Here is a 14,175-nt window from a genome sequence, read left to right as displayed (position 1 = left end):
TGTAAAATAACTCTTTACAGGTTTTAACCCATTCCAGGTATGTTTTAAGAATGAGTTATCAAGCATTTTAACCTAAATGCTTTTTGGAGCTACAGTGAAACTCTTGGTTTTTTTAGAAACTATCTTTTTCTTGTAAATAAGAGGAAGGGGTAATCCTGAGGATGAGAAGACCAAGTGTACCAACATATGGAAAAGATAAAAATGATCCTTTCTGGTTTTGTTATGTTACCTCAGTCTATCAGAGTCAAAAGGAAAAAAAAAAAAGTCAGGCAGCTACATGCCCACAAACTCTATATTTAACTGATAAGCTACTTTTTTCTTGGTGACTGATACTAGAATGTTTTGTTTTCCACTTAATAAGGAGACTTAATCCTTACGTGTTATATACTCTTACATGGCTGTAAGTACCTCTGTACTTAGAGTACAAATTATTATAGCTCTTGTAATTTGAGGACACTTCACAGAAGTGTTGGAGGCATATAGTCAACATGATTTGCATATGGGTGCAGGTATCTGTATTTATTTACTAGATTATGTTATGTAGTGGGGAAATGATTGAAACCACGGAAAGCTGGTACTCTGTTTAGCTTATTTGAATAGGTGAAATATACTAACTTCTTCCAGTATTAAATCAGTGCTTTATACTGTGTATCCATGTAAAGTTGGGAGTTTTAGTTCTGATTTTAAAGCAGTTTATAATCATTTTAATATAATGAGGTCATTGGTTTTATATGTAGCTTAACTGCTTTTTTTTGGTCACTGTAGAAAATGATGAAAGATAATAATTTAGTGAGGCATCTGGATGCTTGTGAAACCATGGGAAATGCTACAGCTATTTGTTCAGATAAAACAGGAACATTGACAATGAACAGAATGACAGTTGTTCAAGCTTACATAAATGAAAAGCATTATAAAAAGATTCCTGAACCAGAAGCTATTCCACCAAATATTTTGTCCTACCTTGTAACAGGACTTTCTGTGAATTGTGCTTATACATCAAAAATATTGGTAAGCTTTCTTTAATAATATTTTATTAATTATTTTAATAATAAATTAATATAATTAATTTGTATATGAAAATTTATATATGAAAATTAATTTTTCAATTTGTGATGATTTGACTGTATGTAGCTTTTAAGCTCTATCATTACTATTTATAAATTGAAGAGGTGAATTCTGTTGTTTTTAAAAGGCATATATCCATATACTGTATTTAATTTTTCTTTTGATACAATTTGTGTTACTAGTAAGATCTGTTGATCAACATATACATTCTGTTTATTTGTATTTTTCTTCTCCTGTATTTTGAATTTCCTGCGTTTAGAAACTCTTGAGCCTAACAACCAGAATAAGTCCTTAATTTTAAATTTTTACTTTGCTCATTTTGTGAAAGACTAGTCTATCTTACTATAGAAAGTTAACTCAATTTACTAGAGAAGATTTTGAAACTAGATTTCAACTTAAAATAATATGTTTTACATATGCTTGCTATATGCTCTGTTTGGTTTCTCAGTAGATCCTACCTATAAGGTGATCCTTAAACCTTTGGGGACTAACTGAATAAAGTAATTCTAGACTTGTACTACCTTAGAATAAAATATTTTTAACTTCGCAAGTTTTAAAAGTCTTATTTGTAACATAAAGCATGAAATTGTTTGGCTGATATGTGTTCTGGTGATTTGTGGGTGAAGACCTTAAACAGAATTAGTATTTCATGAATTGGATTATTGGACTGGAAAGTTATGAGATCTTGATTCTAGATCTAGCTTTGCCTTAGCTGAAAGTCTGAAAGTTTTTTTTAACATCTCTATTGGAGTATAATTGCTTTACAGTGGTGTGTTAGTTTCTGCTTTCTTCAATTGTTAAGTAAAGATGGTTACATCTGCCCTTAATACTGTTGTGATGATTACATAAGAAGGTATTTGTGAAGATACTATGAAGGAAATAAAGTTTATATATATATTTAAGTCAACAGTGCTTCATTTTAATGCTTATACTTTTATTTTAAGCCATAAAAATCGGTAAAGTAGATTTAATTTTGAATTATTTAATGTAAACATTCAGTGAAAACAAGAGAAAAGGAAAGGAATTAAAATTTCTTAAGTCCCACATGTGTCAGGAACCAACTTTAAAAGTTACATTTCTTATTTAATTCTTGGGTCATAAGAGCTCCTATTTTCCAGATGCTGAAGCCAAGGACCACAGCAGTTGGGGTAATTTGTCAAAAGTTCACATAGCTAGTAACTTGCAGGGCTGAGATTGGAATCCATGTCATCTTTGCTCCAGAGCTTCTTTCTACCTTACTTTTTCTATGTCCCTCTTTGAAATGCTAAAACTAATAGAAGTTTTCTATATAATTTCTGTATAATTTTGTTTTAGAATGTCTCATTCTGTTTTACATTACAAATTAAACTGTCGTAGAGAAACAAGATGATACTAGCTTCTAAACCTTTTTTTCTTATAGCCACCAGAGAAAGAGGGTGGATTACCACGTCATGTTGGTAATAAAACTGAATGTGCCTTGTTGGGACTTCTTTTGGATTTAAAACGGGATTATCAGGATGTTAGAAATGAAATACCAGAAGAAGCACTGTACAAAGTCTACACCTTCAATTCTGTTAGAAAGTCCATGAGTACTGTCCTGAAAAATTCAGATGGAAGTTATCGAATATTCAGCAAGGGTGCATCTGAGATAATTCTGAAAAAGTAAGAGTAAAATGCTTAGATGAATAATTGCTAACTATAGTTGCTTTATGAAATATCTACTATGTTAATATTGTTGCTATTTTCTTTTTGTGAATATCAGGCATTTGCTAGGACCTTGGAGTTTTTTTAGTATATTTTAATGGTATTGCTCTTTTTTTTTTTGCCCAGGGTATTCTGTCATTTTCGTACTCCAGCTTCTTTTATTTCTTAGTATTTTGCTACAGGGAAAATAAGCCCATTACATTCAATCTGGTAGGTTTAATGAAGTGAACATTGATATTTGCTCTTAAACGTGTTGACTCCATTGTTATGTAGGATCATGAAAAATAAAAGCCTTCTGGGAAGAAAAACTGCAGTTTATGTCTTCAACACTGCATTGTAGATAGTGATGAATGAATTATATATTAGTTTTTAGAACAGCAAAGCATTAAAACTAGATCTTGAGAATCCTTTTATATCAGAGTGAGGTTTTATCATATTTATGCTGCTGCAGCGTCGTATTTAAATATCTGCTGTCATTTTGAATGGTAATCTTTTCTTTTGTACTGTCCTTATACACACCAGTCGCCTCAATTTTGACATCACATGTTTATGTATAATTTCCCTAATGCTTATTTTTTATTACAGGTGTTGAAATTATTTTGATTTTTTTTTTAATTCCAGTAGAGAAGCAGAAAACTTTTTTTTTAAATTAAGAGCATTTTGGGAAAATTAGAACTCACTTGAAATTGCAATATTTAAAATATTTCCAATTTTAATTAGCTTATATGTGGATTATAATCCAGTGTTATCTTAATGAACACTTGTCAGATCATAATCTAACAGGTTTAAGAGAAAATACATGAAAATGCAGAATATGACAGATGTACACAAAGTTTTAAGACGAGAGGTCATACTATGAAGGGTGTAGCATTTAAGATAGGTTTCGGTATGAAGTAAGATCAAGTTGAAGGAAGCCACATTGGAGGGAAGGAAGTGGGAATATGCAGACCATATTGGGGGAATGGCTAATAGTCATACAGTGCAGCTGAGTGGTGATGGGCTTTTGTGGCACACAGGACATCTTTCTTCCCTTTACATATGCTTGGTTATCTGATTTCTGTGAAATGTTAGAAATCTTGCATCATGGCTTGCTGGGAAGCAGGTAGATGGTATGGGGGAGATTTTTCAATCAAAACCAAATCAGGCTTTGGCTCTTCTGCAACTAAGTAGTTTTGGGATGCTGGGAAGATTCTTCCTTTGGCTTCCATTTTCCTTCACTGAAAAAGAGGTTGATGAGCACCAATTCTAAGACACTGAGATAAAATAATGCCTGTAAAACATCCAACATGGAGTATATTAAGTATACAATAACACTTTCCACTCTTTTTATTGTGGAGTCTCTTAAATGTTAGCCTGAGTAGTTAAAACAGTTAAGTAGGCCAGATAATGCAGCTGAAGAATTTTTTTCATCAGGTAGCAGAATGAGCATAGCTGTGGGACTGAGGATAATTCTTGCATCAGGGAATAGGGTGAGTTGGGGTTGGAGGGAAGGATGGACTGGAAACCAATATCATTTAAAAGCCTATTACAGTAGCTCTGGCTTGAAGTAAGAGCCAGAAGAAGGCAGTAGAGTAGCAGGGGGAATAGAAAGGAGAGGAAACATTCGGAAGACTGGTCAGAGGACAAATACATAGGACTTAGGAGCTAATACTATATAGGTGATGAGGAGAAAGGAAGTATTCAGGTGAGAGTTTAAACTTAAACATTGAAATTATTGGGAGTAATGTTGATGTCTGTTCAATGGGCAGTGAGGAGACAGCCTTTAGTCTTGTATGCAGTAAATTTAAGGTACGGTACAACATCTGAGTAGACTGTCAGAGTGGAAAGCTTTGGAAAACGATCAAAACAGAAGATGGGAATTTGGGAATCACCTGCCTAGAAGCAGGAGGCAGTGGCATCACCAAGGGAGAGGAACATAAAGAGGCAATGTGAAAAAATAAACTTTAAATAGGGAAGTATACAGTGTAACTTTTATTTACTACACAGTTAAAGAGTGGTAGTTAGTTTCACTGAAACTAAAACTATTTTGGCTTTATCTCTCTAATTCTAATAGAGTGCTTATTTTAACAGTAAGTTATTTTTTTTCTTTCATGGTTAAAGCAATATAGGTGATGAAACAGCATCTCAGGTAAGGGTTGTTTGAACGTGGCTTTTTACTTTAAAGAAGGAAGTATCTGGAAATTTTGTGTTAATTAATGTCTAATTCTGCACCAAAATGGACAGGCATATAGTTTATTCTTCTCTGCCACTAGGGTTTTTTGTGAAAATTTAGAAGCCCTGCATTTCCAAAAGAGAAGTGTCTAAAGTAACTTGAATGGAGAATGGTCAAGTGAGAACCATAAAAAGAGAACTGTATTTTGTAAAGGGGAGGGTGAAAAGTGAATATGATTTAAGTCTGTAAAAACACAACATATGTAATTCTCTGAATTCCAGATAATCAGGTTCCATGATTCTAGCCCTTCCAGTTCACTTAAATGGCATTAACCATTATTTTTGTTAATTATTGATGTTTGGATTCAACGTTTCCTTATAGGTGTTTCAAAATCTTGAGTGCTAATGGTGAGGCAAAAGTATTCAGACCAAGGGACCGTGATGATATTGTAAAAACTGTGATTGAACCGATGGCATCAGAAGGCTTGAGAACCATATGTCTTGCATTCAGAGATTTCCCAGCAGGAGAACCAGAACCAGAATGGGATAATGAAAATGATATTGTCACCGGCCTTACATGCATTGCTGTTGTGGGGATTGAAGATCCTGTGAGACCTGAGGTGGTGAAACATTCTGTGTTCTGCATGTGCAGAAGGCACTAACTGTAACCAGTTTTCTAGTAAACTTCTTAGTGTTTGTGATTTTATTTCTCTCCTATGTGAATCCAAGATAAGTGAAATATAATAGTGCTTGTGATGCATGTGCTACCTGTTTATGGTTTTTAATTAGATAACTTCTCTTTGGGATCCTGTATGTTTATAGCATAACCAGTGCCTTGAACTGGGTAGGTTTTTTCAATTGATATTTATATTAAATTACATAGTAAATGCCATTAAGTTATTTGTTTTCATGGTCTGTAGTCCAGCACTGTCCAATAGGGCTTTCTGCAACCATAGAATTGTTCCGTGTTGTTCCATATCATAGCTACTAGCCACATGTGACTACTGAGATTTTAAGGTGCAGCTAGTGCAACTGAAAAACTGAATTAAAAAATATTTTTTTTCAATTTATATTTAAACATCTTGCTACCATACTGGACAGTCTGCAGCTCTAGACTTTGCTTTTCTTCTTTAAATCTTTTTTTTTTTTTTTAAGTTTATTGAGCAACTGCTGTGTACCAGCAGCTATGCTAAGATACTGGAGACATAAAGATTTTTGAGATCTGGTTCCTGGCCTCAAAGAAGTCACTGTCCTGGGCAGGGATGGACAAACACATAATTATAACCAGGATGTTAGTACATAGTTAGATATGCAGAGCATGTTATATGAGCACAGAACATGAGCCCCCAACCTTCTAAAGTAATTATATCTTTTTATTGCATTCTTACTGTGTGCCACATATTATGCCAAGTGCTTTACATGTATTATTTCATTTAATAGTCACCTCTGAGTTATAAGTATTATTACTTATTTGAAAGTTGAAAAAAAATTGAGATGTATAGAGGTTAGCTCTAGACATTAGAGCTAGTGTGTTCAAACCCAGCTCTGTATAAAATACATGTGATTAAAAGACCACACTGTGTTATGTTAACCATGAGAGGGGTCAAGTAAGACTTCCTAGAGGTTAATTACCTGATTTGAGTCTCAAAGGTTGAAGAGGTATTGGCTAGACCAAGAGAGAGAGTGAGCGGTAAGCACCTTGTGAGCAAAGAAGCAACATGAATAAAAGCACAAAGGCAAAAATAGCTTTTGTTCAGTGGCTATCATCAACTAATTGATTCAACATCCAGTGTGTAGTGCCAGGCACTCTTCTAGGAACTGGAAATACTGCACTAAACAAAATAATTATGAAACTTATACTCTAGAGAGGTAACACAACAGATAAACATTTAAAGTGATAAGTACATAGGCAGTATGCCAAGTGAAGACACATCCTGTGAGGAATAAGACTTGGTCCCTGCCCTCATAGGCCTTATATTCTAATTGGCATGGGGTAGCAGGGGAGCATCAGATATGACTATTACAAGTGTGATAAGGGCTATAAAGGATATGCACAGGGTGGTAAAATAAAGATAACAGAGACCACATTAAGGATCTCTGAAGATATAACATTTGAGTTGAGTTCTGATGGCTAAAAGTGAGCCAGCCATGTAAATAGCTGCAAGAACAGTATTCCAGAAAAATGGCACAAAAAATACAGGATCCTTGAGGTGAGAAAGTATTTAGATTTTCAGAGGTGGAAAGGAGGCCAGCGTGGCTGTAAGTTTGGACAAGAAGAAGCAGACGAGATTATCTTTGGCCTAACTAGGCAATAAGGGCTCTGAATTTTATTCTGAAATTCACTGGGAAGTCGTTGAAGAAATTCAGGCTGGGAAGTGACATGATTCATGTTGTTAAAATAGTATTTGGGGTACTATGTAAGAAATGAATTAAAAAGAGGAGTAGAAGCAGGGAACCCAATGAGATTATTGCAGTGATCCCAGTCAAGAGATGACCATGGCTTAGAACTACAATTGTGGCAGGGAAGATGGAAAGAAAGGTATGATTTTAAAGTAAATAGAGGTAGAACCAATAGGAATGAATATGTTGGGTTTGGATATACTCCTTTTAACATTGTTGCGATCTCTGAAACGTCCAATTATATGTCAAGCAGGCACTTGAACCTAGAAGCCTGAAAGTGAAGTAGGCTGGAGAATTCACATATGAAGCTAAAGGAGATCTCTTGAGGAAAGTGTGTAGCTAGAGCAGTAAGCATAGGACTGAGATATCTCTACAATTAGATCTTTTCTGGAGGAGTGGGGAATTAGTCTCCAACTTGCATAACTGAGTGGCTGGTAGATGGTATTACCAATGTAATAAGAGAGTCAGATGAAGCTGCCTATTTAGAGATCAAGTTTGGGATTCTGGAGTTTCAAATGCTTATGAAACGTCCAGGTGGATCATGTTTGCCAACCTTTGGTCAAAGGAAAACCATTCGAAGTTTTATACATTGATTTATGGCTTAAATCTTATCTAAATATAATACTAAATCAGGATGTTTTCAACTTTTGTCCTTTGGAAAATGTATTGCTCATTTTGTGTTCTTAGCACTGAGGTTGATGGACAGTTTTATCTTTTTTAAAACATGTAAGTGGCAATTAATTTCTTCAGTATCACAAAATGAGATGCGTGCTTTCATACTAAAATGAGACAATCTAATAGGACCCAAGTGGGTCTTCTGGATTGTACAGTTCTGATGTAGAGAATCTTGATTAATTAGATATCTAGAATAAATCCAGCTTTATTGTATTTGCATAGATAGTTAAACAAGATGCTTGGCTTCTCTTCAGTTTATCTGTAAAAGTGGAGGTAGTTTGTAAATTTTAAGTGGAAGTATTTGGTGGTTAGTGGACTATTAATAAATTTAGTTTACTTTCTTAAATATTATTTGCCACATAGCTTTAACCAAGACCAGTTTCTGCCTCTTAGTCATTGTTTCCTATTCCAAATGATCTCAGGGTACCACCCAGTGAGTGCTAAGATGGACAAATCTGGGTTACTTTCTATCTCAAATGAGAAGTGAGAAATACATTTATACAGCAGACCAGCGTTTTCAAAATCAAATATTGATTTTTTTAAACAATAAAGGGATGTATAATATGAAAGCACAGTTCTGTCTAGGTAGGCCATGAAAGCTCCCAGAGATGTTACATTTACACGGTTTACAATAGAAGTCACAAACAGCGTGTAGGCCAAAGTTAGCCTTCAATCAAGTTATCTGTGGACTGCGTGTGTGTGTGTGTGTGTGTGTGTGTGTGTGTGTGTGTGTGTGTGTGTTTAAAACATCAGGTTTGAGAGAGTACACACAAATCTGGGTTTCTGCTTTCTCTTGAAATGATAGATTCTGTCAACATTTCCACTGTGATAAAAAAAAAACAGACTAGAGCTGAGTGCTCTTCTATTAGGATTGTCTTGGATTTGTCACTTTCAGTGTTTTTTCCTCATTTCTGTTACCTGCACGGCCCTGTATTTGCATTTGCGACCTCTGTTCTAGTAGGACCGACATGGATTTTCTGGTTAGAGAAGAACAGGAAAGGATTTTCTAGGCAAAGAGAATTACAGAAGCAGAGGCACAAAAATAATATATTGATTATTCGTCTATCAAGCTGTGTATAGTAGAAAAAAAATTCAGATAAATCTAGGAAACTACTCTTTTTTTTAAAATTCTTTTGTGAAACACAACCATGATACTTAAAACTTACAACAATAATTCCTAAATATTCATTATCTTTAAAATTTCCTAAATTGTGTCACAGATGTTTATTCAAATCGGGATCCAAAATCCACACATTAAATTTATTGCCATGACTCTCAAGTCTCTTTTAATCTAAAGGATCTATAGGTTTCCTCCCTTTTCCATTCTTGCAATTTCTCTGTCAAAGAACAAATTGTTTTTTTCTTTCAATTAGCAAGTAAACTATTGTTTCTTTGGAAATTATTTGTAGAAGGACATGTATCCTGGAGAGTATTCTGCATTCTATAATAGATTTTGCCAATTGCATTCCTTCTATTTCCTGTGAACTGGTAGTTAGATCGAGAGTAGGGTTTCCAGATAAAATACAGGACACCCAATTAAATTTGCATTTCACCTAAACAATGAATTTTTTTTTAAGCGTAAGGGTGCTCAATAGTGCAATATTTGGTCATGTTGTATTTTTTTAATTGAAGTATAGTCAATTTACAATATTGTGTTAGTTTCAGGTGTACAACAAAGTGATTCAGTTATACATATATTTTTCTTTTTTTTATTCTTTTCCATTATAGGTTCTTACAAGATATTGAATATAGTTCCCTGTGCTATATAGTAAATCCTCGTTTTTTATCTACTAGGGAGCTATTCTGGAGCTCAAGTGTGACACTCTGTTATACTGAGAACTTTGTGGTTTATAGTATAACAGTTGAGGAATCATATATTTTTGAGAAACTGTATTAAAAAAAGAACTGTATTGTCGGGTATATCAGATGTTTTAAAGGGGAAATGAACATAAACACAGGGATGCCAATTAAAAAAAGCTATTGCAGTAGCTCAGGCAACAAACATCGGAGACCAGGTACAGGGAAGGTTTGAGGTAGAATCGCAGGACTCACTGGCCCTTAAGGATGTATAGGGTAAGGAGATTGAAGATATCAGATAATCTTCAGGTTTCTCTTAGATAGAAAACATCGTTTCCCTTTTAGACACCCAAATTCTGATGTCTACTTTTCTGATGGAACTAGGAATCCAGCTCTCACAATGAGCTGGGGAAAATATGTAGGTCTGAAAGTTATTAGCATGTACCTAGTAGTTGGAGGTTCCAGAATAGGTAAGATAACCCTTAAAAGATCAAGAATGGGGAAAAGCAAGTGAGCCTCCCTTAGCCCCAAAGAACACCAACATTTTACTCTGGTGTGGTCTGGGCAGTAAAACCAGAATGGTGGAAAGCCAACCAGGAAAGAATTGCCTAATGGTTGCTAGGGGGAAAAGGCACTTTAAAAAGCCTTTGGCAAATAAATAATGTAAGCAACTTAAGTCAGATGATAACTGAAAGTGAAGCCTGAACTAGGACTGTGGCAGTGGAAGGGGAAAGAAGAGATTTTTGGGACTACTTCAAGAAATAATATCTTGAGATGTAATTAAAGTTGTCATTTGTGGGACTATAAGGCAATGTATATTTGTTCGGTGGGATTTTTCCCCACCCTGGAAATACTAATTTTCTTTCATCATGTGAATTTTTTTCCACATTAACCAGGTGCCAGATGCAATAAAGAAATGTCAGAGGGCTGGAATTACTGTGAGGATGGTCACTGGTGACAATATTAATACTGCTCGGGCTATTGCTACCAAATGTGGTATTTTACATCCTGGGGAAGATTTCCTATGCCTAGAAGGTAAAGATTTCAACAGAAGAATACGAAATGAAAAAGGAGAGGTAAGCGTTTTTTATTGTTTAAGTTGATATGTTTTTAGTATATTAGGAATTTCATTGGACAGATACATCTTGAATATGCACTACATGTTAGGCATCGCACCTGGATCAGTGCAGCCCTCACCCCACGAAGCAAAACAGTAGCATTTTAGGAAATAAAGGGGACAAGTGATAAAGAAATTTGTCCTAAAGGGAGTGAGCGCTTCATTTTTTCAGTCTGGGCCCAAGAAGTACAATATGTGTAAGCGAGTAATGGGAGATGAGTTTGGAAAAGTTGCTATGGAACATATTTTAGGGGACCCCAAACCCTGCACTACTTAACGCTGAGGAGTTTCCATTTTCATAGGCAGTGGGGAGATGGTTAGAATTTGAGCTTGTAATGATATATATAACAGCGGTTCTGCATTAGAGTGACTAGAGAGCTTTTTAAAATGCTGATTACTAGGCCCCACCTCAGAGTGTCTTATAAGATAGGCCTTGGGTCTCGCTCGGCAATTTCTGTTTCTAACAAGTTCTCAGGAGTTGCTGATGCCGCTGGTCTGTCCACCACACTTTAAGAACCACTGATACAAATGCTAGGTCGCTAACTTGGAATTAGAAAACTAGGCTTGGGCACGTTTTAACTTTGACAAAAATTTATAGATTGAGCAAGAGCGGATAGACAAGATTTGGCCAAAGCTCCGAGTGCTTGCAAGGTCATCTCCTACTGACAAACATACACTGGTTAAAGGTGAGTAGATTTTACAATTACTCCGCAATTTCTTAATAGAGAAATGCGTTCTGCTTCCTAAAATAGTAATAGATGCTGAATATTAGATTGAATTGTGGATATCATCTTCTCCAATAAAATCTAAATACATTTCCTTTCGATACCTTAGGTGAATTGTGTTTATCTTCAGTGATTAAAACAGGATATAACTCCTAATACAACAATTTCTGGAGTTGTTCCTTGCCCAACATCTCAGCAGTTTCCATTTCTCTGTGTTTAATTATTTATTTTTAACTTTTTCTTTTTTTTTTTTTTTTTTTGCGGTACGCGGGCCTCTCGCTGTTGTGGCCTCTCCCGTTGCGGAGCACAGGCTCCGGACGCGCAGGCTCAGCGGCCATGGCTCACGGGCCCAGCCGCTCCGCGGCATGTGGGATCTTCCCGGACCAGGGCACGAACCCGTGTCGCCCGCATCGGCAGGCAGACTCTCAACCACTGCGCCACCAGGAAGCCCCTATTTTTAACTTAGAGTCTGTAAAACTGGCTAGCTAGCATATTCTGCAGAATCACTTTATTAATTAAACAGATTGTTTTTACAGCATAAATACTTACTTTTATTTCAGGTATAATTGACAGCACTGTCTCAGAACAACGCCAGGTTGTAGCTGTAACTGGTGATGGTACAAATGATGGCCCAGCATTAAAGAAAGCTGATGTTGGATTTGCAATGGTAGGAACTTAACATAATTCAAATATTCAGATGTAATTTACTGGCTGGGTTTTGTTTGTTTGGTTTGTTTGTTTGTTACTAAATTAGTGTTGATTTTAGACACTGTCCCTCAAGAGTAGCTTGAGGGATAATATGTAAGCCTAAATTGGTTTATAAGTCTAATTAGTTTATATAATACCTTTATTTGATGCTGGAATATGACGTGACTTCTTTTGAACAGTTATAATAATATCATACATTTACCTTGTACTCTGTAAAATATATAAATGTCTGTCATCTCATCTAAACCTTACAGCAGTCCTCTTAAATAGGAGACAGGCTTAGAACAGTTATATGTATTTAAATTAAGAATATGATTAAGAATCTTCCACTCAACTGAAAATGTCTTAAGAGTAACTTTTAATAGTAATCATTTCATGTATAATAGATGTAATTTTTTTTTTTGTAATCTTTTTTGATTGAAAAAAAAGATCTGTACCCCACCGAAGTTCTCAATTTATATTTGATTATTAAAAGTGCTAGGAAATTTTAGCATTTCATTATTATTTTCTTTATACTGTAGCCATAATACTGATGAAGTGTTTACTGTAAGATAGGTATCATAAAATACATATGCTACATAAATGTTTAATAATTGAAATTAGATTGTTATATCTTTGAATCCAGTCCTTCTAATTTTTCAGTGTTGGAATGAATCTTTGTACTTTCAGTGCCATAGAAAATTTAAGTATTTTATTTAATTTGATTTATTTCATTTTTGGAAAATACAGGTTCATAATCACAATTCTCAAATCCAAAAATCTGAAAACTGACATTTTTTTTCCTAAATTTACAGCAGAATCATTTGGTTGCAAAAAATATTCTGAATGATATGAGGATGTTATTTGTCCCACTTAATATGAACATTCATAGTCATTGTAGAGATATTAATGTGTTTTTATGGGATGGTAACCCTATCTGGGAGAATTTGTGATAGAAGGTATGTGCCACATTATCTTTCTAAAGCATGAGAGACTTTGAATTCTCAAACACAGTGTGTCCCCAAGTGTTTCAGAAAGGAGAATATTTATGTGTACCAATGTTTATTTGCATAATTTGTCCCCCTGGTATTTTGCTGCTAAAATAGGGGTTTAGCAGAACCACCACCATGGTAGATGCCTTTTAACAGGAGTGAGGGAGATGGAAGAAGGAAGTGATATGGGTAAAGTACCCTCAACCAATAGCTGTGAACCCAAAGATTCCCACCCTGCCCTATCCCAAACTTATTATGGTAAGCAGTGCATTGGTGTGAACTTCTGAAGAGCTGGGAGAAGAAGCTGAAGGGATAAGGAATATTTAAGGGCTTTTCCTTTGGCTGTAAGCAAAACAGGATCATTCATTTTAGAAACACGGGATCACTCATTGCTGCTCTTGAGCATTTGGCAGGATTCTTACTTCTACTTTCATCTGGACAGCTGACCAGGAAGGTATTTATATACAATGCATTTTAATATTAAAAAAACAAAAACTTTCTTCCTAAAACTTAGGTGTTTAAGGCAGATACTAAGGCCTTTAAATAAATGCAGGTAAATATAGTAATTCAAACAAAAACACAGTACAGCAGCTGCTCTGTTTGATTTTTAAGCCTTGAAAGTTTTAGGTGCATTTTACCACTTTTTTTTTTTTAAAGGTAGCATGTCAAAAATAATCTAAATTTATTTTAAATGCACAGAGAAAAACTAAGTGCATAGTGGTTTGGACTTGAAAGCACTCTTGCTCAAGCTTGAATTTACTTTGTATATTTGTTCAGTTCTTCAATTTCATATTTTAAAACTGAAAGACGAAATTATTTGTCTTGGGCTTTTATTAGATACCCACAAGAAATTGCTTTTGTGTGTGTGTGTGTGTGATGAAGT

At 35.0% G+C, this 14,175-nt stretch overlaps 1 protein-coding gene across 4 annotated transcripts in view; it reads left to right on the top strand.

The window, feature by feature from the left end:
- The window catches only part of ATP2B1 (ATPase plasma membrane Ca2+ transporting 1), a 132,703-nt gene that overhangs the window by 95,573 nt on the left and 22,955 nt on the right, over positions 1–14,175 (top strand). For all 4 annotated transcript variants that reach the window (XM_027107169.1, XM_027107167.1, XM_027107168.1 and 1 more), the window contains exons 10-15: positions 766–1,008; positions 2,465–2,706; positions 5,282–5,519; positions 10,668–10,847; positions 11,487–11,574; positions 12,174–12,280. In XM_027107169.1, the coding sequence (XP_026962970.1) occupies positions 766–1,008; positions 2,465–2,706; positions 5,282–5,519; positions 10,668–10,847; positions 11,487–11,574; positions 12,174–12,280 (1,098 nt within the window). The remainder of the gene's footprint in view (positions 1–765; positions 1,009–2,464; positions 2,707–5,281; positions 5,520–10,667; positions 10,848–11,486; positions 11,575–12,173; positions 12,281–14,175) is intronic.

This window comes from Aethalodelphis obliquidens, unplaced genomic scaffold, assembly GCF_003676395.1.
Source record: "Aethalodelphis obliquidens isolate GAN/ISIS:26980383/991018 unplaced genomic scaffold, ASM367639v1 scaffold8, whole genome shotgun sequence".
Classification (NCBI taxonomy): Eukaryota; Metazoa; Chordata; class Mammalia; order Artiodactyla; family Delphinidae; genus Aethalodelphis; species Aethalodelphis obliquidens.
The sequence above is the reverse complement of the archived record's forward strand: the minus strand, read 5'-3'. Positions and strand labels throughout refer to the sequence as shown.